The following is a 27,978-nucleotide window of genomic DNA, read 5'->3' as shown; positions in this document are numbered from 1 at the left end:
ATGGTGTGTCTGTATCGGTGCCTTTGTTGGGAAGCCAGTCGCAGGCGCACTTTCGGGCGGCGGCAGAGGTGGGTTCCCAAAGCCGGAACGCGGGGCCGGCCAGGGCGGGGCGAGCGGCATTTAAGGCGCCGCCGCCTCCCCGCCAGCGGCTGCACCTGCCGCCCAGGTTCGTGCAGCGCCGCTCCGCCGCCGCCGCCAGACCCGACCCGCCCGCCCGCAAACCCGCGCCAGCCGCGGCCGGGACTCCACTGCGTCATGGGCCAGGTGCGTGCATCCCGACCCCGGGCCGGCCGAGAGGTGCGGGATGTGGAGGGCCGCCAGCACCTCTGGCTCTCCGGCCTCCGCGCCGCTCCTCTCCCGCCCGGCCCCAAGCCCTCAGTGGAAGCTGGAGCCCCAGCCCCAGACGGGAGGGGCCGGTGTCCGAGGGCAGCTCCTATTCCCAGGGTAGCACTTGGCCGGGCTTGTGCGAATGCAGAATGCAGAATGCACCGTAGTGCGGTGCGTAAGGCGCGCCCGCCTGGGGCTCAGGTTCAGGAGCTCGTTGGGCAGCACCCCCGCAGGCCCCCACCAACCCAAGAAAAACAGGGAGCAGTGGGCACCCTGCACCCAATAACTGGTGGGACAGTGAGCTCCCTCTACCCAAGAAATGGGGAACAAGGTCCTAGAGAGAGCCCACGGCTTCTTGGCGAGGTGTTCTTTCTAGGTGGGAAATCACACCCCACCTTCCCCTCCACCCGGGAGGGGCTACCCCAGCCTGCCCCCCACACAGGAGAGGGGAGAGAGGGCTGGGGAGCTGCTGTTTGAAAGTGGAGGAACCTCCCCACAATCCTGCTCCTTCCTCTCCCCAGGAGAGGGGATGGCAGCGGGGATGGTGGTCCCTGACCCCCAGGGGAAGTCAGAAAATCCACTTGGGGCTAATACGGTACCTCTGCTTCTCCTTCAGAAAACACCCCGAATTTACTCTGTGGAGCTCAGTGGAGCCAAAGACATGAAGCAAACAGACCAGGGGGATGGCAAGGATAAGTACAGAGGCCTGCCGGGTACCTGCTTGGAACGCAGAAAGAATCACCACAAAGAGCATCCGACAAAAGAAATTGATCTGGTCAGTGGAGTGGGCCCTGAAGTCAAAGGGGCCCCCTGAGTGCTGGCCCTCGGCTGGGAAGCTTGTAGGGACCTTGCCCCGATACCCTCCCTTTTCCAAAGAAAAAGCATTCTGAAGGGTTTAATTTCCTCATAAGATTTTTTTTTTTTAAGTAGAAAGAGAAAGGTAGGATAATATCTGCCCAGGGGCCAAGCCTCTGCAGAGTACCTGCATTCTGATTGTTGGCATTCCCAGGTGGGACTCAGGGAAGCCTCTGGGATTCCAGTCCCCACAGGCTTGGCCCACACTGCTCTCCTTTCAGTGAAATATAAGTAACCATTTGCCAGTTTCTAGCTGATAAAGTGAAACCATTTGAGATTTACTGGGTTTGGGGCATATATGCTCCATGAGAAGGTGATAAGACTGTTGGGCTTGGAGTCAGATGACTTTACAACCCATTGAAGTTCTACATGTAACTGGGAACAACTACCTAGCTTTGCTGAATTTGCATGGGTCTGTGATGGGGGAAAGTGAGAAAAGAATAAGAGTATTTTGTAATTAAAGTGCTTTATGGAAGCTCAATGTTATTACAATTGAAGAAGGACTTTGGCCGCCGTAGAAAAGGACAGCCTCAGAACTGAAATATGACGTTCGTCCCAGGACCATCAAAGGGGAAGCTTCTACACTCAAGTTCATTGCAGGCTTTAAAGTTCTATGATTGAGCAGACAGTGGTGGTACACGTTCCTGGGGGGCTAGAGAGCCAGTGGTTAAATATTCAGGAATTTGACAAGCTGACCAACATCTCGGCATTGCATTAGTAGCTCGAAATTTGGCTGTGGTGAGAAATGATCAGATGCTATACATCAGGGCTTTCTGTTTCTCCTGGAGAGCTTGTGAAACTTTGAGCAGCATTTGTCTGTATATATCCTGATAGACATTTAAGAACATAGCCCTGAAATTGTACTGACCTAAACTCAACTCCCACTTTGACTGAAACTCAGTTTCCTATTTTGAAAAAATGAAAAATGATGCCTACCACATAAGCTTGTTAAGAGAGGTCAGTGAAATACAGCAGGAGGAAGGCTGAGAACAGCACCAGATAATAGACAGCCATTCTTATTGCCTATGTTTTTCTAGCATTCAGGATTGAAAACGTTATAGTCTTCCTTGAAATTTCTATGTATACATGAAAATATATCCATTCTGTCATTTGCCTGTTTATTAGGATGAGAATCTCTCTTCTTGAGCAGTTTGTGAAGATGTGTAATACTGAAAAATAATTTCCATGGGATTAGCCAGTGTTCTCCTGCTCCCCAAGAATCCTGTAATTTGGACAATGTGCCTGGATGCTCTTGCACCCTGGCCTGTCCAGCAAATCAGAGACTTGATGAGAGTCAAAGCACTCTTGGCTTTTGAATAAACCCAAACCCAGCCCAGGGTATTGCCCTGTGCTATTCCAGTTCTGGCCAGCAGAGGGGCCCAGTCCCAGCCTTTCGGCATTCTCATCCCCAGAACCAAGGCGGAGGACAGGTGCTCTGCCTTCCAGTGCAGCCTGTTAAAAACCAGTCCATGTATGCAAACAGTGGCTCTACTCATCCATTCCCTGTTCCTTGTACCTGCCCAGAACTTAGCACACAGTGCATAGAACTGTATCTTAACCCTTTGAACCCTTGGCAATGTCATCTTCAATTGACATGAAAGAATGAGCAAAGCAAATTCTGGATGAGGAAAAGGAAAAAAAATTTTTTTTGTAAAGTCTTAATCTCTTAACATGACGCTTTTTGCATGCACTTAAGAGAAGAGGTGGCTCTGGCCCCAGTCACAAGTATAAATCTTTGTTCTGGACAGTCAGGGCGTAAAGACTGTCCTGGGTCTGAGGGAAGCTGCTGGTGAGTAGAAGTCTTTAAAACATAGTTATTGGCCCACAATGTCAATGGTGCCCAGGTTGAGAAATGCTGCTTGAGTCTAATGATCCTGTGCCAAAAGTAGTGAGTGTGGACCATAATGGCATTATATGACAGGTTTTTGAAGTGCGGGGTTTCTGTAACCAGTGACCTACCTGAGTCTCAAGTACTTGAATAAGGAAAGTCATGCTTCCCTCTCCCAAAGACTACCTTCCCAGCAAGGGCTGCATGGGTCCCAGGTTGTCAGGGCATGTGAAATGGGGCTGCTTGGTATTGCTGGTCACCCTCCATTGGTCCCACATTCATGTCTGAGTTAGCACCTGGACACCAGGTAGGTTCAGACTTGCATGTGCTGGAACTTAGACTGAGGTGGAATGCATTGCGTTGTTCATAAAAACAATGTGGTAAATAGCAAGTTAAGTCTAAACTCTTCCCGGGGTGGCCAGGAAGTCCCCTGAATCGGGACAAGCCTCTCCTGCAGCAGGACCCTCCCGTCCCTCTCTGCAATGGCCACCTGGTACCCAGGGCCCTGTCTCCTACTCCCACACTTTCTGGCCCCTCTCCTAGTTCCCATGGGGCTTGGCAGAGTTTCCAGCTTGAGTCTTTTGGAATTATCTAATTCACTCTGTTCTTCTTTTCATGAACTTCAGGATGACCACAAGCTCACCAATAAGGAATTGGAAAATAAATATCATACCAATATTGTTACGGTAAGTCATGAGGGAACTCAAGTCAGGAGTAGTAGCCCTATCACTGTAAAGGAAAAGAGTGTGTGGAAAGTTGAGGGCACCATTAGGATGAGTGACTTGTGGCATTAACGTTGAGATGCGTGGTGAGTGACAGAGGGGAGCTGACATCGGGTGCTAGCGTTCTGAACCAAGGCCCTGATCAAGCTCCCTGGCTGAGCTGGATGCTAACTCTACAATTCTTTTGACTGTGACTTCGAAAGCTATGGTCTCCCCACGAAGGTTCAGATGCTTGCTCATTGTCATGGTCAGTTTGTTTTAATCCTGGTGTACAGGAAGTATGATGGCCTTATCAAAGAATGGGGAGACCCAGTGTTAAGAAGCCAGGGTCTGGGGTGACAGCCTTAGACCTGTTTGTCCTCCTCCTCCTCTTCTGAGAAGGACTGAGTGGTCCCTGGTGGCTCGTAACTCTCCCATCACAGAGGCACTGCTTCCTTCTATGAATTCACATTCAACTCATATTTCAAAAGCTTTGGTGGCTTGACATCAGGAGATTTGGCTACATCTGTTTAAGTCAACAAAAATACCCACTGTGTGAGGCACTGGGCTAGCAGTGAGAGGAGCAGAGAGGAACAGGCACCCTGTCATATGGAGTTATCAGCTCAGAGGGGGGGCCAGATGTACAGGAAAGTATCATGTCATCCACTCTGTTCCACTTAGAGGGCAACCACGAGGACTACACCACGTGCTGAGAGATTTTTTTAATTCTGACCAGTGGAAGTGTTTGAATTAGGATGTAGGATGATGGCTTGGATTTAAGTTGCCAGAGTACCCAAGGAGCAGGAAGGACAGAGTGCATGGAATTGATGGCAGGGAGGTAAAGTAGAAAATCAGGTCGGGGAGAGGTAATTTTGGTGGAACTGTCCAGCACTTTCATATTAAACTAAGGCAGTGGTTGGCAAACTGCGGCTCGTGAGCCACATGCGGCTCTTTGGCCCCTTGAGTGTGGCTCTTCCACAAACTACCACGGCCTGGGCGAGTCTATTTTGAAGAAGTGGCGTTAGAAGAAGTTTAAGTTTAAAAAATTTGGCTCTCAAAAGAAATTTCAATCGTTGTACTGTTGATATTTGGCTCTGTTGACTAATGAGTTTGTCGACCACTGAAGTAAGGAATAACAACTATATTAGTTGTATAAAGAAAATAATTTCTAAACAAGGAAACAACTTGGTAAGATTGATTTTCAAAAGGCAATTCTGGGAGAAGACAAATATATATATACTAGAGGCCCAGTGCATGAAATTCGTGCACGGGAGGGGGTCCCCTCAGCCCAGCCTGCACCGTCTCCAATCTGGGACCCCTTGGGGGATATCCGACTGCCGGTTTAAACTGGCAGTCAGACATCCCTCTCATAATCTGGGACCGCTGGCTCCTAACTGCTCACCTGCCTGCCTGCCTGATTGCCCCTAACTGCCCCCCTGGCAGCCTGGTCACCCCCAACTGCCCCCCCACACTGGCCTGGTCACCCCTTACTGCTCCCCCTGCCAGTCTGGTCGCCCCCAACCCCCCCCCCCGCTGGCCTGGTAACCCCCAACAGCCCCCCTCACCGACCTGGTTGCCCCCAACTGCCCCCCTCACTGACCTGGTCACCCCCAACTGCCCCCCTCACCGATCTGGTCGCTCCTAACTGCCCCCCGCCCACTGGCCTGGTCACCCCTTACTGGCCCCTCTGCTGGCCTGGTTACCCCCCAACTGCCCCCCTTTGCCTGCCTGGTCGCCCCTAACTGCCCCCTCCCGCCAGCCTGGTCACCCCCTACTGCCCCTCTGCCAGCCTGGTTGCCCCCAACTCCCTCCCCCCCTCACTGGCTTGGTCACCCCTAACTTCCCCCCCCCCACCAGCCTAGTTGCCCCATGCAGCCTGATGTTCAATTGTTTGGTCGTCCCTCACTAACCCCCCTGCTGGCCTGGTCACCCCATGCAACCTGCTACTCAGTCATTTGGTCGTCCCTCACTAACCCCACTGCCAGCCTGGTCACCCCACACATCCTGCTGTTCAGTCATTTGGTCGTCCCTCACTAACCCCCCTGCAGGTCTTGTTGCCCCATGCAGCCTGCTGTTTGGTCATCTGTCAGGTTGTTTCGGTCGTGACAGCCCCTGGCTTTTTATATATTAGGGTATATTATATTTTTTCACACATTTCATTTTTAAGTGGGAGATCAGAGGGTCTAGAAGAATGCAGGATTATGAGAAGAGCATGTGAAGTAGGCAGCAGCAGTAAGATGGGAGGGGGAAGGGTGCAGAAGAGACACTGAGGTTTTTGAACAAGTCCTTAATCCAGCAGGAAAAGGAGATGTGGGCAGGGGGTCAGGTTGTGGGCTGGACCCCAGGGGTGGGGGTGAGAGGTTAGGGAAGGCAGTGGGAGGGAGGGGTGATAGTGAGTCTGAGGTTCTGGAAAAGGCATTGCAAATGGGGGTGATGGTATCCAGTTGCTGATTACAAATCCAGTTATTTAACAACTGTTTGAGCCTCTACTACAGAAAAAGCAGTAGGTCCTGTAAAGGACACACAAATTAACAAGGATAGGGTCCTTAACCTTTAACTGGCTTACAACATAGTTAAGGAGAGAAGGAATGTAAAAGACTTTCTCGATAAAAGGTAGTTTGCGGGGGAACCCTACAGATGATAGTTCGGGATTTCAAGGCTCTGTGCACCTGTGGGTGGAGGCTTCTGGCCAGAAGTGCCTGGCCATGTGGGCCTCCAGCTGGAGGACTTGTAACTCTGAAGATGAACAAGAACTTAGTACTCAGGGCCAATATCTAGAAAAGCAGAAAAGCACCAGACTTAAGCATGAAAAATCAGCCATGTACTATACTGCAGTTCCAGAAGAGAGAGTATTTTCTGGATGTTATTGCATTGCCCTTAACCTTGATGACTAGCTTTTATATTTCAAATCAGATTGCTGCTATCTCTGGGTAAATCTCTAAGAAACACAACCATCTTAGCAGACAGAATATAGCTGCTCTGGGTCCAGACGCTGGTCGAATCCTGATGACTTAACCATCATTTGCCTCAAATTCCACATCTATGAGATGAGGATAATAATAGTTTCTTCTTCAGAGGGTTATTTTGAAAAATGAAATGAGTAAATATATTGAAAATACTGCCTGGCTGACATTAAGCATTCCTTTTAAAACAAGGAAACAACTTGGTAAGATTAGTTTTCAAAAGGCAATTCTGGGAGAAGCAAGGTGGGGGTGGGTGAGGCGTCACCCACTTTTCCCAGGCCTTCCCTGCGCATGGTGACCCCTCTCCACAACCTCCTGAAGTATAATATCCAACCCAAGGCAGAGAAATGTCTAATTCTGTTTGAGGTTTTTTGTTTCTTTGTTTGTTTTTATTGTTTTCATTTTAATTTTTTTCAAATACAGTTGACATTCAGTATTATAATAGTTTCAGGTGTACAGCATAGTGACTAGACATTTAAATAACTTACCAAGTGATTTCCCCCAATAAGTCTAGTACCAACCTGGCACAATACATAGTTATTACAAAATTATTAAATATAGTCTCTGTTATACTTTACCTCCCTGTGACTATTTTGCAACTGCCGATTTGTACTTCATAATTCTATTTACTTTTGTTCAACTTTCTCAGGGTCTCTCCAGCACCCAAGCTGCTGAGCTCCTGGCTCGAGATGGGCCCAACGCCCTCTCCCCTCCCAAGGAAACTCCAGAGATTATCAAGTTCCTGAAGCAGATGGTGGGAGGCTTCTCCATCCTTCTGTGGGTGGGAGCCATTCTGTGCTGGATTGCGTATGGGATCCAGTACTCTAACGATAAGTCATCACCCCTAGACAATGTAAGGCGCTGGGGTCTCCTGCCTGGTTTTACTGAATTGGTAACAGGGGAAAACAGACTTATAAAGTGAGACCTTTCAGGGGCAGAACCCTGGGTGGAATCAGGAGTCTCCCGCTGACCAATCGCTGCATGGGTTTGGCAAAATCAATCATTTTCCCAGCTGTAAAACAGAAATTACATCTGACTACCTGATGTTTCAGATGCAGTATGAGCATGAATTTTAAAAAGAGAGAGAGAGAAACATTGTAAGTTCCTAAGTGAAAAAAAAAAATGTATATGCATGTGAAGTATTTGTGGTTTCTCTCTCCTAAAAGCTAATGCTCTCCTTTAAAAATGTTTTAAAATATATTTTTATTGATTTCAGAGAGGAAGGGAGAGGGAGAGAGAGATAGAAACATCAATGATGAGAGAGAAACATGATCAGCTGCCTCCTGCATGCTCCCTGCTGGCAACCCTGGCATGTGGTTCATAGGTCGATGCTCAACCACTGAGCAACACTGGCCGGGTTAACTCATTCCTTTTAATGTAGAGAACATGTGTGCCTGCTAACAACTGAGCAACAAAACCACACTGGCCAATGTGAGGCTGAGAGAAAGAAGCCAGATGCAAAGGGCCACATACCATATGATTCCATTGGTGTAAAATGCCCAGAACAGGCACATCCTGAAGACAAAGCAGATCAGTGGCTGCTAGGCTAGGGTTGGGAGCAGGGAGATTGCCATTGGGCACAAGATGTTTTACTGGGAGTACAGAAATGCTCTATAACTGAATTGTGGCAATTGTTGCAACTTCAATAAGCAACTGTGTACATGTTTTAAAAATCATTGAATTATAGACTTAAAATGGATATGTTTTGTGGCCTGTAAATTACACCAGGACACAACTGCCATCTATCTGGCCTTCCCGGGAAGAGCTCTAGCCCTAGGAACTAGCCCTCTGTTACTGCATTGCCCTGTGGCTGGTTTTTCTGACCGATGCCTCTCCTCCTGACCCAGGTGTACTTGGGCACCGTGCTTGCCCTGGTCGTCATATTAACAGGAATCTTTGCTTACTACCAAGAAGCCAAGAGCACCAACATCATGGCCAGCTTCAGTAAGATGATCCCACAGGTGAGTAGCCGCTGTCCCTCTGCCATTTCTGCATGACTTCAGGTGAGGAGATGAGGCCTTGGAGGCACAGGGCCTGTGGCCAGGCTCAGGCTCATCCTTTTCTGTCTGAGAAGTCTTGGGCAAGTGACCTAACCTCTATGAACCCCCACTTCCTCACTGAGATAATCAGTGAGGTCAGAGACAGGAAAATGCTTAGTCACGAATAGAGTAGGATGGAAACATTAGTCATTGTGCAGTATCTTCTGTTATTGGAAGTGTTGGCGAACTGTTGAGACAAAAGTCATTTAGGTGGTCTGGTAGCCAAGGACATCAACCCATGATTTTTTATTTGTGACCATCTTGGCTGCCACTGCTGAGCTTCACTGCATGTGGCCCCAGCATGCACTCAGTGTGGGGCAGCCACTGCTCCTTTGTCCCTACAAGGCTCCCTGGTAGGTGTCCTCTCGGGAGACTGTGCACCACTGTCAGCACAGTGGGAAACCCACACTGTCCTTGGGCCCCAGGGCGGCCAGCAAGAGGGGACTCTGGAGATCTTTTGTGCTACTGGTGGAGGAGATTCACTTCCTCCAGGATTAAAGGTTTCCTGAGCTGAGCAAGATGATTCAGCCCTTTGATTCAACCTTTAGGATTCTCCCCTGACATCGAAGCCAGGAGTGCTCATTCCTTTCCGTCAGACCCAGGGCTGCCCCTTTGCTATCTCTGCCCACAATATAGCAAAGTGGACATTTTCTGTGTCCAAGAATGTCTCTCTAAGAGCTCCTCCTCAAGAAAAAAAAATAGTTATTAGGGTCTTCAGGCCCAAGACAAAGTCTTTCGTTTCATCTTTTGCCATTTTGAGTTTTGCTGTCTGAGTTTTGGTCAGTGGTGGGAGGAGAAGCATCAGCATCATTCCCCAATCTAAGGCATCTGCCACATTTGCTTTTGCAGCAAGCGCTTGTCATTCGAGATTCAGAGAAGAAGATAATTCCTGCAGAGCAGCTGGTGGTGGGAGATATAGTGGAGATTAAAGGAGGGGACCAGATCCCTGCAGACATCAGGCTGCTGTTTGCCCAGGGGTGCAAGGTAAGTGTCACAGGTGCCCAAGGATCAGGCAGCTAACTGGCTGGCATTCTGTGGTCCTTCCAGTCCTTGGTGTAACTAAAGCAGGGGACACAGTGCCTCATCTTGAATTTTTTGTTGTTTTCTTTTTGTGTGTCTGTTAATCCTCACCTGAGGATATTTTTTTTCCATTGATTCTCAGAGAGAGGAAGGGAGGGAGAGAAAGATCAATGTAAGAGAGACACATCAATTGGTTGCCTCCCACACATGCCCCAACCAGGGCCAGGGATCAAATCTGCAACCCAGGTAAGTGCCCTCGACTGGAATCGAACCCACAAACCTCTGGTGCATGGGCTGATGCTCTAACCACTGAGAAACACAGGTCAGGGCTCATCTTGAACTTCTTCGCAATTTCTTCTAGGTTGACAACTCATCTCTCACTGGGGAGTCTGAGCCCCAGCCCCGCTCCTGTGAGTTCACCCATGACAACCCCCTGGAGACAAAGAACATTGGCTTCTATTCGACAACCTGTCTGGAAGGTAAGTCTTGCCAGCTCTCAGGACCCCCCACATCACTGGGCCCCTTTGGGCTCTATGTTTGTATCTCTTTTCATCTCTTGTACAAAGCTTGTCCAAGAGAAAACATGGAATTGCAGGGCCTAGAGGACTGATGTTGGCCTTTGTAATGTCCTGTGCTAATTGATCACATAAGCCACCAGATGAGGAGGCTGTGGTCCTCTCTCAGCTGAGGACTCATGAAATAAAATATCCATTTCACCTGTAGGCACAGCGACTGGCATGGTCATCAACACGGGTGACCGCACCATCATTGGTCAGATCGCCTCACTGGCTTCAGGAGTTGGGAATGAGAAGACACCCATCGCCACCGAGATCGAGCACTTTGTTCACATTGTGGCAGGAGTGGCCATCTCCATCGGTGTCCTTTTCTTCATCATTGCGGTATCCATGAAGTACCGTGTCCTGGACTCCATCATCTTCCTCATTGGCATCATTGTGGCCAATGTACCTGAGGGCCTCCTGGCCACTGTCACTGTGAGTCCATGCTGCTAAGTGGCCTGTCCCCTGACCCTGTTAATACATGCCACCCTGTTATGCTGGGGTAGCTCCCACTCCTCCAGCTCAGAGCAATACTCCCTCCCGGTCAGAGACAACCAGGAGACGTTCCAAATTGAATGTTTCTTAGAGGGACAGAGGAATTATGAGGTTGTTCATATTTGAATGCACTGTCCTTGAAAACTTTGTATTTTCATTTAGGAGATCTATCTGCGAATCACATATGTAACTTTGCTCCTTAAGATCTAGATAAGGTTTGAACCATCATTCACAGGTTCTTGAGCAGCCAGATGTCTTTCTCACATTTCCACAATTTCCTTAGCAGTTTCTACAGCTGAGGAACTTAGGCACTTTGCTTACCTAAATTCTCTTCCCGGAGACACACACAGACACACAAACACCTTTTTTCTGCGGAGAAATACAGCCCTTCCCTGGACCTTCCCCCAAATTCAGCGTTGGCTCTCCCTTGGTAGGACCAATCCAATTAATCCTTCAACAATGCCCCCCCAAGTCTCTGTTATGGAGGCCCTGTGGGGTGCGGGAGAGGGACTCGTGGTTCCAGTTAACATGTAAAGGTGGCCTCAGATCGTCGGCCTGCTGTTGTCCTCAGCAAATATGGACAGAAGTTTCTGAACTCCATGTCCCTTCTGACTCCAGCAGGTAGTAATTTGAAGAAATTGAGTCCAAAGTACCCTTTGAGATCTCAGGGCTTAAAAGAGAGAGCTAAGAACCTTTCAAATGAAATACAAACACTTGATTCATCAAAGCAACAAGCAAGCCTTTGGGACAAGCTCTTTGGCACAAACCTTATGCATTCACGCTTTTGTCCGACAGGAGCTAGGTGACCAAAGCTCCCGCTATAATTACACACGAGTATGGGCCGTAACAACCTTGCTTGGTTTTGTCACCTGTGAATTCCTCAGGATCATTTCTTTAAGGTGTAAAAGGACAAAAGAAATATCCCATATTTAACTAAAACATATAGGATTTATCAGGTACTGCCTGAAACTAGTCCAGCCTTAGCTACTTTTATGTTATTGTATCTGTATTCTAATGGGTTTTTCTCTTCTCTCTTCTGTCCAGGTGACTCTGTCACTGACAGCAAAACGGATGGCTAAGAAGAACTGCCTGGTGAAGAACCTGGAGGCCGTGGAGACACTAGGTTCCACCTCCATCATTTGCTCAGACAAGACGGGGACTCTGACCCAGAACAGGATGACCGTGGCCCATCTATGGTTTGACAATCAGATCTTTAGGGCTGACACCAGTGAAGACCATTTCAGTAAGTCTTCTGGAGCATTCAGTTTGGCCTAAAGCTGTGGACTTGAGAAGAGGGGCACAGCCAACGTGGCAGAGTTGGTGTGCAGTCTCAAAGTTTTGTGAATAGAATGGTTTGTGGAGAGGGGGCCCAGCACCCATAGCATCCCCTGTGCTTTCTGTTTTCCAGAGCAAACCTTTGATCAAAGCTCTGGAACATGGGCCTCATTATCGAAGATAATTACATTGTGTAACCGAGCCGAGTTCAGACCAGGACAGGAAAGAGTCCCCATCATGAAGGTAAAGTGTCTGCATCACTGTCTTAAACCACGGCCAGTTTGAAGTCACTTTTCCTGTTCTAATTCGGTGCTAGATTTAATCTCTCCAACACAGGAAAGCTTGTACTGGTAAGAGCAAGCCTGGCTTCCAAGACCTGCAAAAGATTTTGTTCATTCTAACTAGCTTTGCACCATCACAAAGACATCTAAAATTCTCAGATTGATCTCAGTCCTTTGAAAATTTTGTCTTATTCCAGAAAATGAGTATGTCCTTAAGTTATTTTCCTAACTTCTTGATCAGATAAGTAGATATAATAAAAATTTTTATTGTATAAATGTCATTCACTGAAGTTTAAAATATAATTGGATGGAAATGAAGAACTGATCTTAGAACACATTCTTCTTGGCTGCAGGTGCTCTAAGGGGTCCTAAAATATTGGAATATGCAATAAACTAACTCCCTTTGCTTCCTTCCTTTCCTTTCCTTTCCCTTCCCCCTTCCTCCCTTTCTCTCTTCTTCAACCTCCCAATGAGTCACTGAATCTGTCCCCCGGGCTTTTCTCTTTGTCATTATTTTCATTGACTCTTTTTTGTATTTTTTTAAAATTTTTTCTTTATTGATTAAGGTGTTACAAATGTGTCCTTATCCCCTCAGTCTCCCCCTACTCCCTCATTCATGCCCTCACCCCCCTGTGTCCATTGGTTAGGCTTATATGCATGCATGTAAGTCCTTTGGTTAATCTCTCCCTTACCCGCACCCTCCCCTACCTTCTTGTATTTTTTGTTTGTTTTTCTTTCTCTATCAGCTAGCTCATCAATTCTCTTTTCAGCCAATCTCTTCTCTGCCTTTCAAATCCTTATGTCCAGTTCTAATTTCTCATCCCAACTCATGGATCTCCAGCTAGCTGTGTGTTTGTTTTGCACTTGGAAGTTTTGACTGTCTCAACAAACTTATACTACTTGTCACCTTCCACCTGTACTTAACCTGGCTTCAAATTAAGATCTTATCCCAATTTTTCTCTTTTTCTGTGACATCACCATTTTACTTGTCATCTGGGCCAAAACTTTTAGAAGTCATCTTTACTTTCTCCTCACCAAGTCTTATCATTCTAGCTTCAAAATTTCTATAATTTGCCTGGCCAGAGTGGCTCAGTGTTTGAGCGTTGACCTATGAACCAGGAGGTTGAGGTTCGATTCTCAGTCAGGGCACATGCCCATGGTTGTGAGCTCAATCCCCAGTAGGGTGTGTGCAGGAAACAGCCAAGCAATGATTCTCTTTCATCATTGATGTTTCTATCTCTCTCTCCCTACCCCCTTCTCTCTAAAATCAATAAAGGTATGTTTTTTAAAATTCGATATAATAAAAGGGTAATATGCAAATCAACCAAACAGCAGAACGACTGGTCCTATGACGCGCACTGACCACCAGGGGACAGACACTCAATGCAGGAGCTTCCCCCTGGTGGTCAGTGCACTCCCACAGGGGGAGTGCCACTCAGCCAGAAGCTGGGCTCACGGTTGGCGAGCGTAGCAGCAGTGGTGGCAGCCTCTCCCGCTTTCGTGGCAGCACTAAGAATGTCTGACTCCTGGCTTGAGTGGGCCTAAGTTGTCAGTCGGACATCCCCCGAGGGCTCCCAGACTGTGAGAGGGCTCAGGCCAGGCTGAGGGACCCCCTTCCCCCCCCCCCGAGTGCACAAATTTTGTGCACTGGGCCTCTAGTATATCTATAATTTTACATTTCTATTATCACCAATTTCTTGTATCAAAATAACTGTATCAGCCTCTTAATTGGCCTACCTAACTCTAGTTTATCCCTCCTCCAGTCTTTCTTGCATGGAACTAATTTTCCTTAAAAACTACATTAGATGAAATACATCACCTAACTTTGCTCAAAAACTTACTTTGCTTCTGTTTTCTGCTTCTTGAACCTAGACCTCAGCCTGCATTTAAGGGCCCTCCATGTTCATCTGTACTCCCAGCACTTAGGACAGAAGTCTTCCACTTCTCACCTCCATTCATGGCATTCTGGCTTCTGAAAGGCTTTCTTCTTCTCTCTTTGTAACCATCTTTCAAGATCTAATTCATAACTGGTTGTTGTTGTTTTTTTTTTCCATGAAATCCTTCAGCTCTCAGAGCTCTAACTTTGAGCTTTGCTAATGCCAGTAGGTGGCATTATTCACTTTAATATTTTTACCATGGTCTTAATTCAGTCACAATTGTGTGTTATCATTTTGTCTGTCTAGCTAGTTGGTTAATTGAAAATAATCCCCAAAGAACCAGATTATGTGATACAAATATTTATTTTTATCTCTCTTGATTCTCAGAGAGTTGTGGTTGGAGATGCCTCAGAAACTGCTCTTTTGAAATTCTCAGAGGTGGTTTTGGGTAACGTGATGGAAATTAGAAAAAGAAACCACAAAGTAGCAGAAATCCCTTTTAACTCAACCAACAAATTTCAGGTGAGTTGTTCCTCACAACTGAATTTCTGTTATCAGGAGAATGACATTTCTACCTGTAAGTACTCTTAGGTTAGTACGAATTTTGAATGACACTTGACTTTAAAAATAGTCCTCTGAGATGGATGGCCTGGGTGTCTCGTAAACCCAGAACAGGTTTTCTCTTGCTGGTCTCCTTCCTCTACCTGGGGCAGATAGAGAAAAAGAATCTCGTCAGCCCGGCTTCTCCTAGAACAATCTATCTCTATTACAGGCACATTCACTCACATCCTCACTCATTCACACGTGCTCCTGTGGGGTGACTTGCACAAGTGAGGGGCAACAGCCAGAGCCCAAAAGGTAAATGAAAGGTGGAGGAAGGGATAGAGCTAACTGTGTCCTCAGTCTATGTCAGGTGCTTCATATACATTGTCTCATTGATCCTCACAGTAAGCATATGAAATGGGACTAATTAATTCCAATTTATGGGTAAGGAAACAGACCCTGAGTGTGTTAATGTCCTCAGACTCACTCCAGCACCAAAGTGGCACAACCAATTTTCACACATCTGTTTGACTCCTGAACACGTGCTTTTTCTACCATGTAAGTCAGAGGCAGAACAGTTTTGCTCAGGCCATGTGAGGAAGCCTTGCCTTTCTGAAACCAGTGAGGAGTCTCTCTGATGAGCAGCCAAGTGGCTTTCCAGTCCTGCCCCAGAGGGATCTTCCGTCCGTTCATTTTTCAGGAAGAAAATGGCTGTCCTTGCCTAGTTGTCTCCCCTCATTTTAGGGGTGGCCAATAACCAAATCCCCGCATCCTTCCTGTGTTTGGACAAATGACAGCGTGTAGCCCAAAATCCTGCTGCCAATGGGCTTTCCACTAGACTCCAGAACTGAGCATAGGCATTATGATTTTGCCTTGCATTAACAATAAAGTGTGTAAATAAGATAGCCATGTTTGTGTCAGAGTTTCTGGTGATTAGCCTGCCATTTTGTTTGGATGGAAAAAAACTGTTGCAAACATCTTTGTGAATAATGGGCCAATGAAGAACTGCAGTTAACCAAATAGACAACAAACAAAAGTGTGAGATGTCAAATATTAAAGCCAGGAAATCAGATCTCTCTTTCAAAACTTAGGTGAAAACAGAATGAGTCACAATCCTAAAATAATAATAGTAATCATGTGTGCTAATTTCCATATGTATTAAATCACTCAACTTTCACCACGGCTCTGTAAGGTAGGGAGTGAGGCACAGAACTTTATCACACAGCTGGTGAGGGCTGAGCCAGGACTCACACAGACCCTGTAAGTCTGTGCTCTTACAAACTAGTCTATACTCAGAAAACTTTATCTACTCCAGTAAAGACTTCCTTCAGCATGTGAGAAATGAGAAAAAGCAGATCCCATGAGGCCTCATGTACCAAAAGTGGAAGGAGAAAATGTGCTAACCAGAGTTGGGACTAGAAAGAAGAGAGGGCCTGTGTGTGTGCCTGCTGACAAGGCCAAAATACCTCTTTGGATGTTGTTGGTGCCAATTGAAGTTATACCTGAGCAAAAATTAGCCATGAACAATGAGAATTAGATGTTGTGACCTTGGAAAGTTGTGAGGGTTCTGTCAACTGAGGGAAACAAAGTAGAAAGTCCACATCTTATTGGCCTTAGAATAGCGATTCCCCAAACTGAGGCTGGTCCTTGAAGAGATTTTCAGTAGTTTATGACAAATTGGATTTTTAGACAATATTTTATAAAGTTTTATGTAAAGATGAATGTGTTTCATTTAAACAATTATCCTTTACATCCTTTGTGATCAGGGTGAGGCCTCGCACCTGCCAGCCTGAATTAAACCCCAGCTCAGCCACCTGTTAGTGTGTGACCTTGCATGAGTCATTTAACCTTTCTGCACCTGAGATTCCTGCCTTGTAAATGGTGATAAGAACACCCACAGCCTTTAGGCAGTTTGAGAATTAGTTTACTGTGTGAGCACTTAGGACAGCACACACTACATAAGTGTTTATTATTCCTACTTTTTAAATGTTGAAATGATCTACCTTTGAGAAAACGATGGTGATAGTAGATGGGAGGTTTGCTCTTGGTTTGGTTTTGGTTGAGTAGTTGCTTTTTAATGTCATTACATGACCATAAATTTAAAAGGCTGGCAAACTACGTTTGCCCTCTATTTTTTTATTGTACTCATCTCTGATATCCGAAAGTCTAAAAATCAACTGATAGACCCAAAATAGTAGAATTTTTCTCATAAACTTACTCATTCTCTCTCAAATACTCCAGCTGCTTGAAATTCCTTTTGAGGGCTTAAGAGTGCCTGGTATATAACAAGGACTATGTAAGATTTAGCCATTTAATATTATACAAATTTTCACACTTTTCCCAATTACCTTATTAGGATGAGTCCAGAAGAAGAACTACTAGATCAAGGGTGTTGGTATTGGTAGGCTAATCACCAGACACCTGTTAGTTAACTTTTCTCCTGAAAGCCCGGACGTGAGCCTGCCCACTTCCACACCCCCTCCCATTTCCTCTCAGATCCAGGCAGTACACACTGGATCAGTTTAGAGAGGAAGAGGCACAGGAAGGCCTGCCTGAGCTCAGAATAGCTCAGAGGAGGGAGAGATGGGAGATGAGACGAGGTGGCTTACAACCCCTAACCCCTCAGGCACCCCTGCAGATCTTGTTCAATGCAGAAGAAGATGTCACAAGCGGACAGCACATCTGGCCCCCCCTAAAGCTGGGCTGGGACTAGATGGCTGAATCCAGATGTCTTGCATATCTCTTAGCCAGAAAATGAAAAGGAGAGAACCCACCTGTAAAATTCCTCCTTGACATTTTAAGGATAAGTAGCCCAATGAGACAAAAAGTTGCTTTCATCTTCTCATGTTGCTAATTAAAAGGTCGGTACAATTCAGGCCCTCAGTAATAGAGACAGTGTCGTGATTTACTAGCATGCTGTACTTATGTCCACTTTCTTCCCTCCCAGCTCTCCATACATAAGACAGATGACCCCACTGACAAGCGCTTCCTCATGGTGATGAAAGGGGCCCCTGAGAAGATCTTAGAAAAGTGCAGCACCATCATGGTCAATGGCCAGGAGCAGCCTCTGGACAAGAGCACAGCTGAGGCCTTCTACACTGCATACATGGAACTGGGAGGTCTAGGGGAGCGTGTTCTGGGTAAGCTCTTCGTGGCAGAACCCTTATGTGTCACCTGTTCAGTGCAAGGCTCTGTGCTGTGTTAGGGCACAAGATGAGACAGGCTGGCCATCCAGCAGAGTGGCTGTAGCCTCCACAGGACTCACAAGAAGAATGGTATACAAATTAAGAGAATATCACATGATGGCAGCAAGGAGGGTGGGGTTGCTGTCAGGACAGGAAAATCAAAGAAGGTTCTATGGAAGGATTACATTTAAACTGGGCCTTGAATGACAATATTTGAAGGGAAGTGAGGGATAGGTTTAACGGTGAAGGGAACAACATAGGCCAAAGCCCAGAGGTAGAAAGAGTGGTGGTGGTGGTGGTGGGGGAGCATTGTCAGGAAGCTGGTCAATGTGGAGTGTTGCAGGATTGAGGAGATCACGTCATCATGGAAGGTAGGGCTGGAAAGATAGACTGGGGGTCAAGGTTTGGAGTGCCTTAAGTGGGTGAGGAACTGGGTTTCATTCGGCAATCAGGGCAGAGCCGCTGGAGGCTTTGCAGCAAATAAACTGGTCAGAGTCAGTGTTTTCTAAAGGATCATGCTTGGCAGCATCAGGGAGCAGACAGGCCTGGGTCTCAGGAGGAGGTGGCTGCTCTCATTCAGGTGACAGAGGATAGAAATTTGATTCAGGGCAATGGGAACGTGAAGGAGATGTCAGTTACCAGAGACACTTTTAGAGGAAGAATTGGTAAGATTTATCAACTTATTGGAGGAGAAAAGTAAGTTTTTAAAAAGGTTGAATTATTTTACTTAGCGATTATGGGCAAATATTACCAGTAACAGAGATAGGGGATATTAAAGGTAGAAGGAACTATAGAAATACACTGTGGCAGGAACCCAATTGTGGTCACTTCAGTGATATCACAAAGTATGTCCTGTTATGAGAATCATGGGTTGACAGAGTGGCACCTCTGAACTACAGGATGATAAATTCAAAGTAACAAGTTCATGGTCGATGATAAGGCTTAATAGACATAATGAAAGTTGTTGCCAATAGAGCAGAAATCTAAGGATATTTGAGTTTGTAAAACAAGTAAAATGTATAAATGAGATGATATGCTTAAAGTATTATCAAATAGCCCACATTACCAAGTATCCTTTTCATGGCAAGACTGATACTTATCTAATTAGGGTCATTCTAAGAACCTCACATTTGACCTCTTAGAGCCCGTGCTTTACTGAAACATGTGGGCCATGTGGTGGGCCATGATGAGAATAAATTTGATGTGAAAGCTGATGAGAAAGTCACATGATCTTGGAAGTCCCACCAGACACAGGGATCCCTTCACCTCAAACTGTGAGAGCCAGATACCGTCTGCTCCACTACTATTGGCCTTTCTCTCATAATTATCTTGATTAAAGACGGAGCTCTGTACCATTCCCCTGATGCCCCAGACCCTTCTCCCCATTTATGCAGTAGCACATGCTGTTTTGTCTTCCTAATTGGTCTTCCCACCCTCCAGTCCTCCCTAATGACGCTCTCAAGAGTCAGCTCACATACGACCTTCTTGGTGAAGTCTTTCCTGACTCCCCAGGTGGCTGGAGTGTAGCTCTCTTCATAACACTCACCGTGCTCCATTATGCTTATTTCTTTATGTCTCTGACCCCACACTCAACTGGGATATCTTCAGAAGTAAAGGCTGTCCACTCTTGATTTTCATAACCCTAGAACATAACAGAGAACCTAAGGGCACATGAATTTTTTGGATGAACTATTTCTTTGCTTAAAACAACATGCATTATGAAATTGAAAGAATGAATTCTGATAGACTCTATTGATAAAAGAATAAAGGACTGAGAGTATATGAAAATGTCCTGAGACACTGACTTCCAAATCCACACCCATTCCAGGTTTCTGTCATCTCTACCTGCCAGCAGACGAGTTTCCAGAAACCTATTCATTTGATGTCGATGCCATGAACTTCCCCATGTCCAATCTCTGTTTTGTGGGGCTCTTGTCAATGATTGACCCCCCTCGGTCGACTGTCCCGGATGCAATCACCAAATGTCGGAGTGCAGGGATCAAGGTGGGAGTTATCTTCCTGACTTAAGAAGTCCTCCATGGCCCTGGCTGGTGAGGGTCTTGGGTTCAATTCCCGATCAAGGGTACATGGGTTGCAGGTTTCACCCCGAGCCCCCATTGGGGCATGTGCAGGAGGCAACCAATTGATGTCTTTTTTGCACTGATGTTTCTCTCTCTCCTCTCTGTCTTTCTTTTTCTCTCCCTTCCACTATCACTAAAAATCAATGGAAAAATATCTTGGGTGAGAATTAACAAAACAAAATCAAACAAAAGAAGAAGTCCTCCATGTATGTTGCATCCATTTCTAAGGACATTTGTCAGAAGAGATAGTCAGTATTTAGGTCTCTTCAAGTAAATACCATAATACCACCCCCCCCCCCCGCCTTTTTTTGGAGAAAGCGGAAAGGAAAGGGAGAGGGAGAAGAAGGAGGAGGAGGAGGAGGAGGAGGAGGAGGAGGAGGAGGAGAAGAAGAAGAAGAAGAAGAAGAAGAAGAAGAAGAAGAAGAAGAAGAAAGAGAGAGAGAGAGAGAGAGAGAGAGAGAGAGAGAGAGAGACCTATTGGTTGCTACCTACAAGCATCCCAACCAGAAATTGAACCAGCAACCTGGGTATGTGACCTGATCCAAAATCAAACCCAGGACCTTTTGGTGCACGGGATGACAACCAGCTGAGCCACACTGGCCAGGGCTTTAATTCCTTTTTTAAAATCTCTACTTTCACTACCCTAAGCTTTCAGTAACTGCAAATAAAAGCAAAATGATTATGTCTGTGTAAAATAAAGCACAATAATAAATGCAGTGAGAAGCTAACTCCCTGTGCCATATAGTAGCCATATTTTGCCCTAGATAATAGACAATAAAAGGTTTTATTATAACCTCTTGAGGTTCAACCTCAGCAATTCAGTTGCCTTCATGATATCAAAACCAAAATCTTCATTCCATTACCATGTTAATATCAAGATTGTTGAAACCACATGAGGCTGTCCCAGGTAGACAGCTACCAGCCCTTTCACAAATACAGCAACATCAAAGGAAAAGGGCTTCCTCTAATCAGAGGAGGAAATGCAAGAAGCTTAGAAGCAACGATAGATCCAGTGGGATCAGTATGTCTTTCACAGACAGTTGTGTCTTTGATCTAAGATCAAGAACTATCCGTAAGAGCAGAACACAGTCAATGCTAACCATGTTCTACTAAGTCAGGGTAGAGCAGGTGATACGGAACTGCCCCTACTCTGGCCAGGTAGTTCCTCATTATTCCCATGCCTTTTCCATGTTTGTGTTCTAGGTTATTATGGTTACAGGAGATCATCCAATTACAGCCAAAGCTATTGCCAAGAGTGTAGGTATCATTTCAGCCAACAGTGAGACTGTGGAAGACATTGCAAAACGCCTCAACATTGCTGTGGAGCAAGTTAACAAACAGTAAGTAAGTAGAAAACCAGTGTTGCAGAAACTCAAGTTCAGTGGGACACTGTTGGCTCTAAAGAGCTGTGTTATTTGGAGCAAATCCCCTTCTTGCCAAACACTCTCTCAAGGTGATGCTAGGCTGGTTTCCTCTCTAACTTATATATTCATTCATTCACTCTTAATTTTTTTGAGTACCTACTATGTGCCAGGCACTATATTAATACCACAAAAATTACCCTTGTGTGAAATTTCAAAATCCAATAAAGTAGATCTAAAACATTACATGCCTAATTTAGAGTGAGAAAATCTGAAACAAAGGGTTGATATGAAATTATTTGCCAGTGATCCAGTTGTATAATCTGGAATATTAAGAACCTTCTGACTTTTGTGCATTTCTTTTTTTTTTTTTTGCAAGTAAATATCATGATAGCTTCCTAAAGAAACACTCAGCTTTTCTTTGTGTTAATTCTTTCCACAATCAATTGCTGAGTGTCAATTATGTACCAGGCACCTTGCAAGAAACTGGAACTATAGAAACAAATAGACTGGCCACTATTCCCACCCTGAGGGAGCGTTCTTTCCTTCTATCTAATCGGAGGGACAGAAAACTCAGAACTGACGGTTACGATGAGTACAGTGAAGGAGACACACTGCACCGAGGAGCTGGCAGTGTGGGAAGAGGTAGCTGATAATTTAAATAATTAGATTACAGGTCACACTGTGAAAATAAATGTCATTGGCTTTATTATACTTGCATGCATGTGGGGGGAAACAGGGAAAGACCAGTGAACCAATTCTGGTTTACCCACGTATTCATGCCTTTTAGGAATACACAGCTGTCAGATAATAATTATCACCAGGCCAACAAATTACTAATTAAAACAACCAAACAGAATTACAACCTCTGGGCACTACAATAGTATGTGAAGGCTAAGTGTCTTCTCCTTTGTGGAAATAACATTCATCTATGAAAACAGGTTTAGAGCTTTTATTTATTTGTTCTATTTTTTTAAATAACAGGATTATACATTTTCACACAAGTCACCACATTGAACAAAAAAGTGGGGTGGATACTTTTGTGAATGTTTTTAATTATCCACTTTATCATTTCTAGCTTCATGCTCATATAATGACTTTCCCGGCTGGAGGAGGGAGGAACCACCCTTTCCTTCTTATCTTACTTTTCTATTTTCTTACCAGAATTTAGGAAGATTTGTGATTTTAGTCAAGTGCTAGAATTCCAGTTTTTAGCACCAGCAGGAAAAAACAGACTTACAGGAAAAAGCTCAAAACTTTAAAAATATAAAGAAAAAGGCATGAAGTGTTTTGTACAGAGTGTTTAAGCTGAGATTTGAAGACTGAAAAGTGGAGTGTTAGTGAAGGAAAGATGAGGCAGCAAGTACTGTGCAAGCCTTTGGGCTGTGGAGGGCCTGTGGGCTTAGAACTGAAACATAGGGGACATGAGATGAGACTCAACAGCACGGGCTGCACCTGGCCGTGCCAGCTTCACCTGGGGTCTGCTCTAAGCTTAATGGAAAGAAAGCCTCTAAAGAATTTTAACAGGGGACAACACAATCAGATCTGAAAAATCAGAGTTTCTAGAACCTTCCTTTTAGAGTAGCAGACAACAGTTTTTCTCAAAGAAGACCTCAATATATTTTTTCCTACCTAGCTCATTGCATAGTAGATACTCTATAAATCTGAAATAAACAATAGGAATTGTTACCCATGTTTTGGCATAAGCTGAATTCTAGGACCCAAAACATATAAACAGGCAGTGTTTTTTAATCCTTCATTTCCTTGTTAAGTAAAACACTGCCCAGGAAGTTCCACTTCTCACCCATTCCTATCAGGAAAAGGCTACTTGGTTATTCCTATTAGGGAAAAATGGACTCCTTTTTTAGCCTCAGTTTACCATCTTGAAATGGAAACCAAAGTGTCCCCAGTATTCAAAACGCCCGTCATCCCACTCAAGTATTGGATATCAAGGACATTGGATTCCCAAGTGAAATCAAAGAGGCTTCAGTCCACATCCTGCCCAGAAGGGTGTTTCAGCCAAAGATCTGACCTTTGGCCTCACCCAGTTCCTTCTGACCTTTCTAGGGATGCTAAAGCTGTGGTGGTGACTGGCATGGAGCTGAAGGACATGAGCAAGGACCAGCTGGATGAGGTCTTAACCAGCTACCCAGAGATTGTTTTTGCCCGAACATCCCCCCAGCAGAAGCTGATTATTGTGGAGGGCTGCCAGAGGCAGGTGGGTGGGCAGCAGTGCTCAGAGGACCTCCCAGTCCCTCACCGTCTGCAGGGAACTGCATGGCTAAGATTCAGATCCCAGGTCAAGGCTTGGTGCCTTTTCAGCCTCTAGAGATAGTTCCTTGCCTGTCCTCATTATCTCACATTGCCACATCTCAGGCTGACCCTCTGCCCTCCTTAGATTCCCTCGCACACGCAGCTGCACACTCTCCAAAGGGCTTTCTGACAGTGAAACATCTGGTACTGTGCTCAGTGTGGGTACAGAAAGATTTAAAATTTAAGACAGAGAACAAAAATGTAAAGACATAAAATGTAAAATATACAGTTATCCCTCAGTATCCTCAGAGGATTAGTTCCAGGACATCCCCCTCATCCCCCCGCCCCCCACAAAACCAAAATCCATGAATGTTCAAGTTCCTTATATAAAATGGAGTGTTATTTTCATGTAACCTACATTTACCTATAACTGACATTTTCACATTACCTACATGTGAACAGAAGCTATAGCAGGGTGTGCCCCACATCACTTCATTTTTGTGGCATCAGCATAGTGTTCAGCATGTGGCAAAGTCAAGTTTCACTTTTTGGAACTTTCTGGGGTTTATTTTTTCTGAATATTTTTGATCCTCAGTTGAATCTTCAGATGGGAAACCTGTGGCTATGGAGCACCAATTGTATCCCTCTTGCCTGCCACACACATGGATTTTAATTATTTAAATACATCTTGTTTGGAGCTCATTATCTGTCATCTGGGATTTCCCATCTTTATCTCTCCCCCAAATCCCAAACCAGGCCCTTTGTCTCCATTCCAGTTGTCCTCCATCCTCAAGACAAAAGGGAAACAGTATTCTTGCCAGACCTGGGACCCCATAGTGCTGTTCATTCCCATTTTCTCATTGTGTCCCTGTGCATAGGATGCAGTTGTTGCTGTGACCGGTGATGGAGTGAATGACTCTCCAGCTCTAAAGAAGGCAGATATTGGGATTGCCATGGGGATAGCAGGTTCAGATGCCGCCAAAAATGCAGCCGACATGGTCTTGCTGGATGACAACTTCGCATCCATAGTCACCGGGGTGGAGGAAGGTGCGTAGTCTTCCTCCAAGTGGTCTTCCTGAAAACTGGGGCCACTGGGAGAAGAGCCAGTCCTATGAGGAGAAACGTCTTTGCCTAGGTCGCCTGATCTTTGACAACCTCAAGAAGACTATCGCATACACCCTGACCAAGAACATCGCCGAACTGTGCCCCTTTCTGATCTATATCATTGTTGGGGTGCCCCTGCCCTTAGGCACCATCACCATCTTGTTCATCGACTTGGGCACAGACATTGTAAGTAGCACTACAGGGAATAGGGTCTGATAACTAACCCAGGTCATGTAAACTTCAGAGTCATTGCCTCAAGGGCAAGGAGGTAAACTAAACTTTGCCATGAAGGAGCCTGAAGTTCTGCATTTCTAATGAGCTCTTCCTTGATGCCAATCTGTCAAATGTTTGGAAGTTAACAACACTTCACCTCATATAACAGCTTTTCAAACATGAGTTCTTCACCCTCCAAAACATATGCTATTGGTCAGGGTGAGAGAAGATGCAGTTGTCACCAAGATAGTTCCTGTGTTGCTGGGGACCCAGTGGCTAAAGTGATAACCCAGAGCAGCCCCTTGATAAATAAAGGGATCTGTGATCGGGAGGCTCCTCACCTCAACACAATAAGAAGCCACAGTTATAAAGCTTCACATTGACCTACAATGCTGTCACCAAAACCCTCCCCTCTACAAGCTTGCATCTGTGTAAGGAATCTTGGTGACATTGTGCATGTGTCTCTGGCTTACAGAGGCAAAGGAGGAAAGGCAACGGGGAGCAATCTGAATTCCAAGTGAGGACAGCAGTCCTGCAAATTGCCTCCTTGCCCTCTCTTGCTTTACACAACCTCCACATTGCAGGGAGACAAGATAGCTCTACCTCAGAGGGGAAATGGGACAGCCAAGGTTACAGTCAGATCATTTCCACGTCCTTTAGATTTGCTCATTTCTCTCCACTGCAGTGGTTCTTCCAGTGTGGCCCAGGGAACTTACTAGAAATGCAGTCTCTGGCCCTAGCCAGGACCTTGTGGATCAGAAAGTCTGTGGGAAGTGTGTGTGTGTGTGGGGGGGGGGGGGGGGGTGGGGAGGGGCAGTGGAGCCATGATCTGTCTTTTAACAGGCCCTCTAGGATGGAAGACCTGGGAGAGAATCCAGGGGAGGGGACAGTGGGAGAAACCTGCCCCAGGTTTAAGTTAAAATACTTATAACTCACATTGTATAGAACTGCCAGCACATGGTGATGATGGAAAGCAGATTGATTTTTAAAGCCGACTGCAGACAATGCACTCACCCCACCCCTTGCCTTCACCCTGAATAGACCAGTTCCATAGCCCATTGTCACCTTCCACCATCCTCCCCGCCACCCTCCCCAGCCCACTACTGAAATCCTGTGGGTAGAGCATGGTGTTCAAGGGGTGGCCTCAAGACTCTCCCCTCCAGGTTCCGTCCATCGCCTTAGCTTATGAGAAAGCTGAAAGTGACATTATGAATAGGAAGCCTCGCCACAAGAAGAAGGATCGACTGGTGAACAAGCCGCTTGCCTTATACTCTTATCTGCACATAGGTATGATGAGGGCATGTCCTGTCACCCAGGGGACTACCCAGTCACAGACAGAAGCTGTGCTTTTCCTTGTGGGGTGTGGTTGGGGTGGGAGGAGGAACCACGAGGAGAATAAGGACAGGGCAGTTCTGAAGGCATCGTGGAATCTACGCCTTACTCTCATTCCCTCAGGTCTCATGCAGTCCCTGGGAGCTTTTCTTGTGTATTTCACCGTGTATGCACAGGAGGGCTTTAGACCCAGCACCCTCATTAACCTACGGGTGGAATGGGAGAAGGACTCTGTGAACAACTTGGAAGACAGCTATGGACAAGAATGGGTAAGGAGGGGCTCTGCCTTCTCGGTCCTCCTGCTCCTCCCCTCCTATCACTGCCCTGCTCAGGCTGACACAGAACTTAGGCTTCCCTGGATGGCTGTAGTGACACAAAGAAGGTGAACGTTTTCCAAGTTAACAGGGCTTCTGGGCTCCTGGGTGACATTGCTGTGGCCTCTGCTGGGACTCACCTCTTCTCCTGAATTGGATGCCTAGAGGTCACTTTTTAGGGAAGAGTAGCCAGTCCCAACAATGTCCACAGTTGGGCCAAATCAATTAAGGTAGCATCTTTTCCTGCTTGCCTGGTTGAAAATAAACAAAAAACAACTATGTTCCTTTCCAAACTCAAGGAGGTGATCCGCTCTCAATCTCCGGGAAGTCGGGAGAGTAGAGCTTCACAGAACTGCATGGAAGTCTCTCTGAAGCTTTCCCTGTGAGGTATCATGGTCTCCTCTCTCTCTCTCTGTCCACTGACAGACGCGTTACCAGAGGAAATACCTAGAATGGACAGGCTACACGGCTTTCTTTATTGGCATCATGGTCCAGCAAATAGCAGATCTGATCATCAGGAAAACCCGGAGGAATTCCATCTTCCAGCAGGGTCTCTTCAGGTACTACCTGTATCCCACCTCAACTCCTGGATGATGAGGCAGCATTGACTCTGCTGGTGCTGGGTATGTGGTCCTGGGCCAAAAGCATTCAGAATCTTCATGCTTTAATGTTTCTTGTAGAAATAAAGTCATCTGGGTGGGGATTGCCTCCCAGATTATCATCGCTCTAATCCTCTCCTGTGGCCTGGGAAGCATCACAGCCCTGAATTTCACCATGCTCCGGTGAGTTCCTTCAACAGTGGGGAGGAAAAGGCCAGTCCTGCTCTGAGCTGTCACAGCCTAAATAAACATTAGGACTTGGGGAGAGGGGGGAGGTTCCCCTCAGTCCCTCAATAGAGACAAAACGGAGCAGTTCCATATTAGTCAGAGGCTTTGACCTGCTAGTTTTCCCGAAGAGGAAATGGGTTTCCCACACCTCACCATCCCATCTCTACCCTCATCCAACAGGTCACCTCAAAGGCAGATGCTACTTCTAGTAGTCACAATCCAGGTTAAATAAGAAACTTTCCAGTTTCATGTTGTGTGACCCAGTGGATCTGTTCTTTCCAAGGGGGCAGGGGTTGGGTCCTCCCTTCAGTGCATTCAGGTTCACCTCCCCCTTCTGCTTCCAGGCCTCAGTACTGGTTTGTGGCTGTGCCCCACGCCATTCTCATCTGGGTGTACGATGAGGTGCGGAAACTTTTTATCAGACTCTACCCTGGAAGTAAGTTGTAGGATGATCTTTGAGACTCTGCCTATCCACTTCCACAGATTATCCATTTCTAACTCACTTTCTACCTCTGCAGGCTGGTGGGATAAGAACATGTATTATTAA

General features: G+C 46.0%; 1 protein-coding gene across 1 annotated transcript; it reads left to right on the top strand.

Moving 5' to 3' along the window:
- On the top strand, window positions 1-27,978 carry ATP12A (ATPase H+/K+ transporting non-gastric alpha2 subunit; the record flags this gene model as incomplete). Its single annotated transcript, XM_079773815.1, has 23 exons — window positions 1-624; window positions 944-1,102; window positions 3,637-3,696; window positions 7,324-7,527; window positions 8,522-8,635; window positions 9,563-9,697; window positions 10,095-10,212; window positions 10,457-10,725; window positions 11,830-12,028; window positions 12,194-12,303; window positions 14,606-14,740; window positions 17,709-17,901; window positions 19,775-19,950; window positions 21,231-21,367; window positions 23,456-23,606; window positions 24,520-24,688; window positions 24,777-24,931; window positions 26,122-26,245; window positions 26,414-26,559; window positions 27,031-27,164; window positions 27,285-27,386; window positions 27,776-27,867; window positions 27,950-27,978. 23 exons carry the CDS (start codon window positions 1-3, stop codon window positions 27,976-27,978), a joined length of 3,735 nt encoding a protein of 1,244 aa, XP_079629941.1.

The sequence above is a fragment of the Cnephaeus nilssonii genome, assembly GCF_951640355.1.
Source record: "Cnephaeus nilssonii genome assembly, chromosome: 6".
NCBI classification, from domain to species: Eukaryota; Metazoa; Chordata; class Mammalia; order Chiroptera; family Vespertilionidae; genus Cnephaeus; species Cnephaeus nilssonii.
Note: the sequence above shows the minus strand (reverse complement) of the source record. Positions and strands in the feature narration are given on the sequence as shown.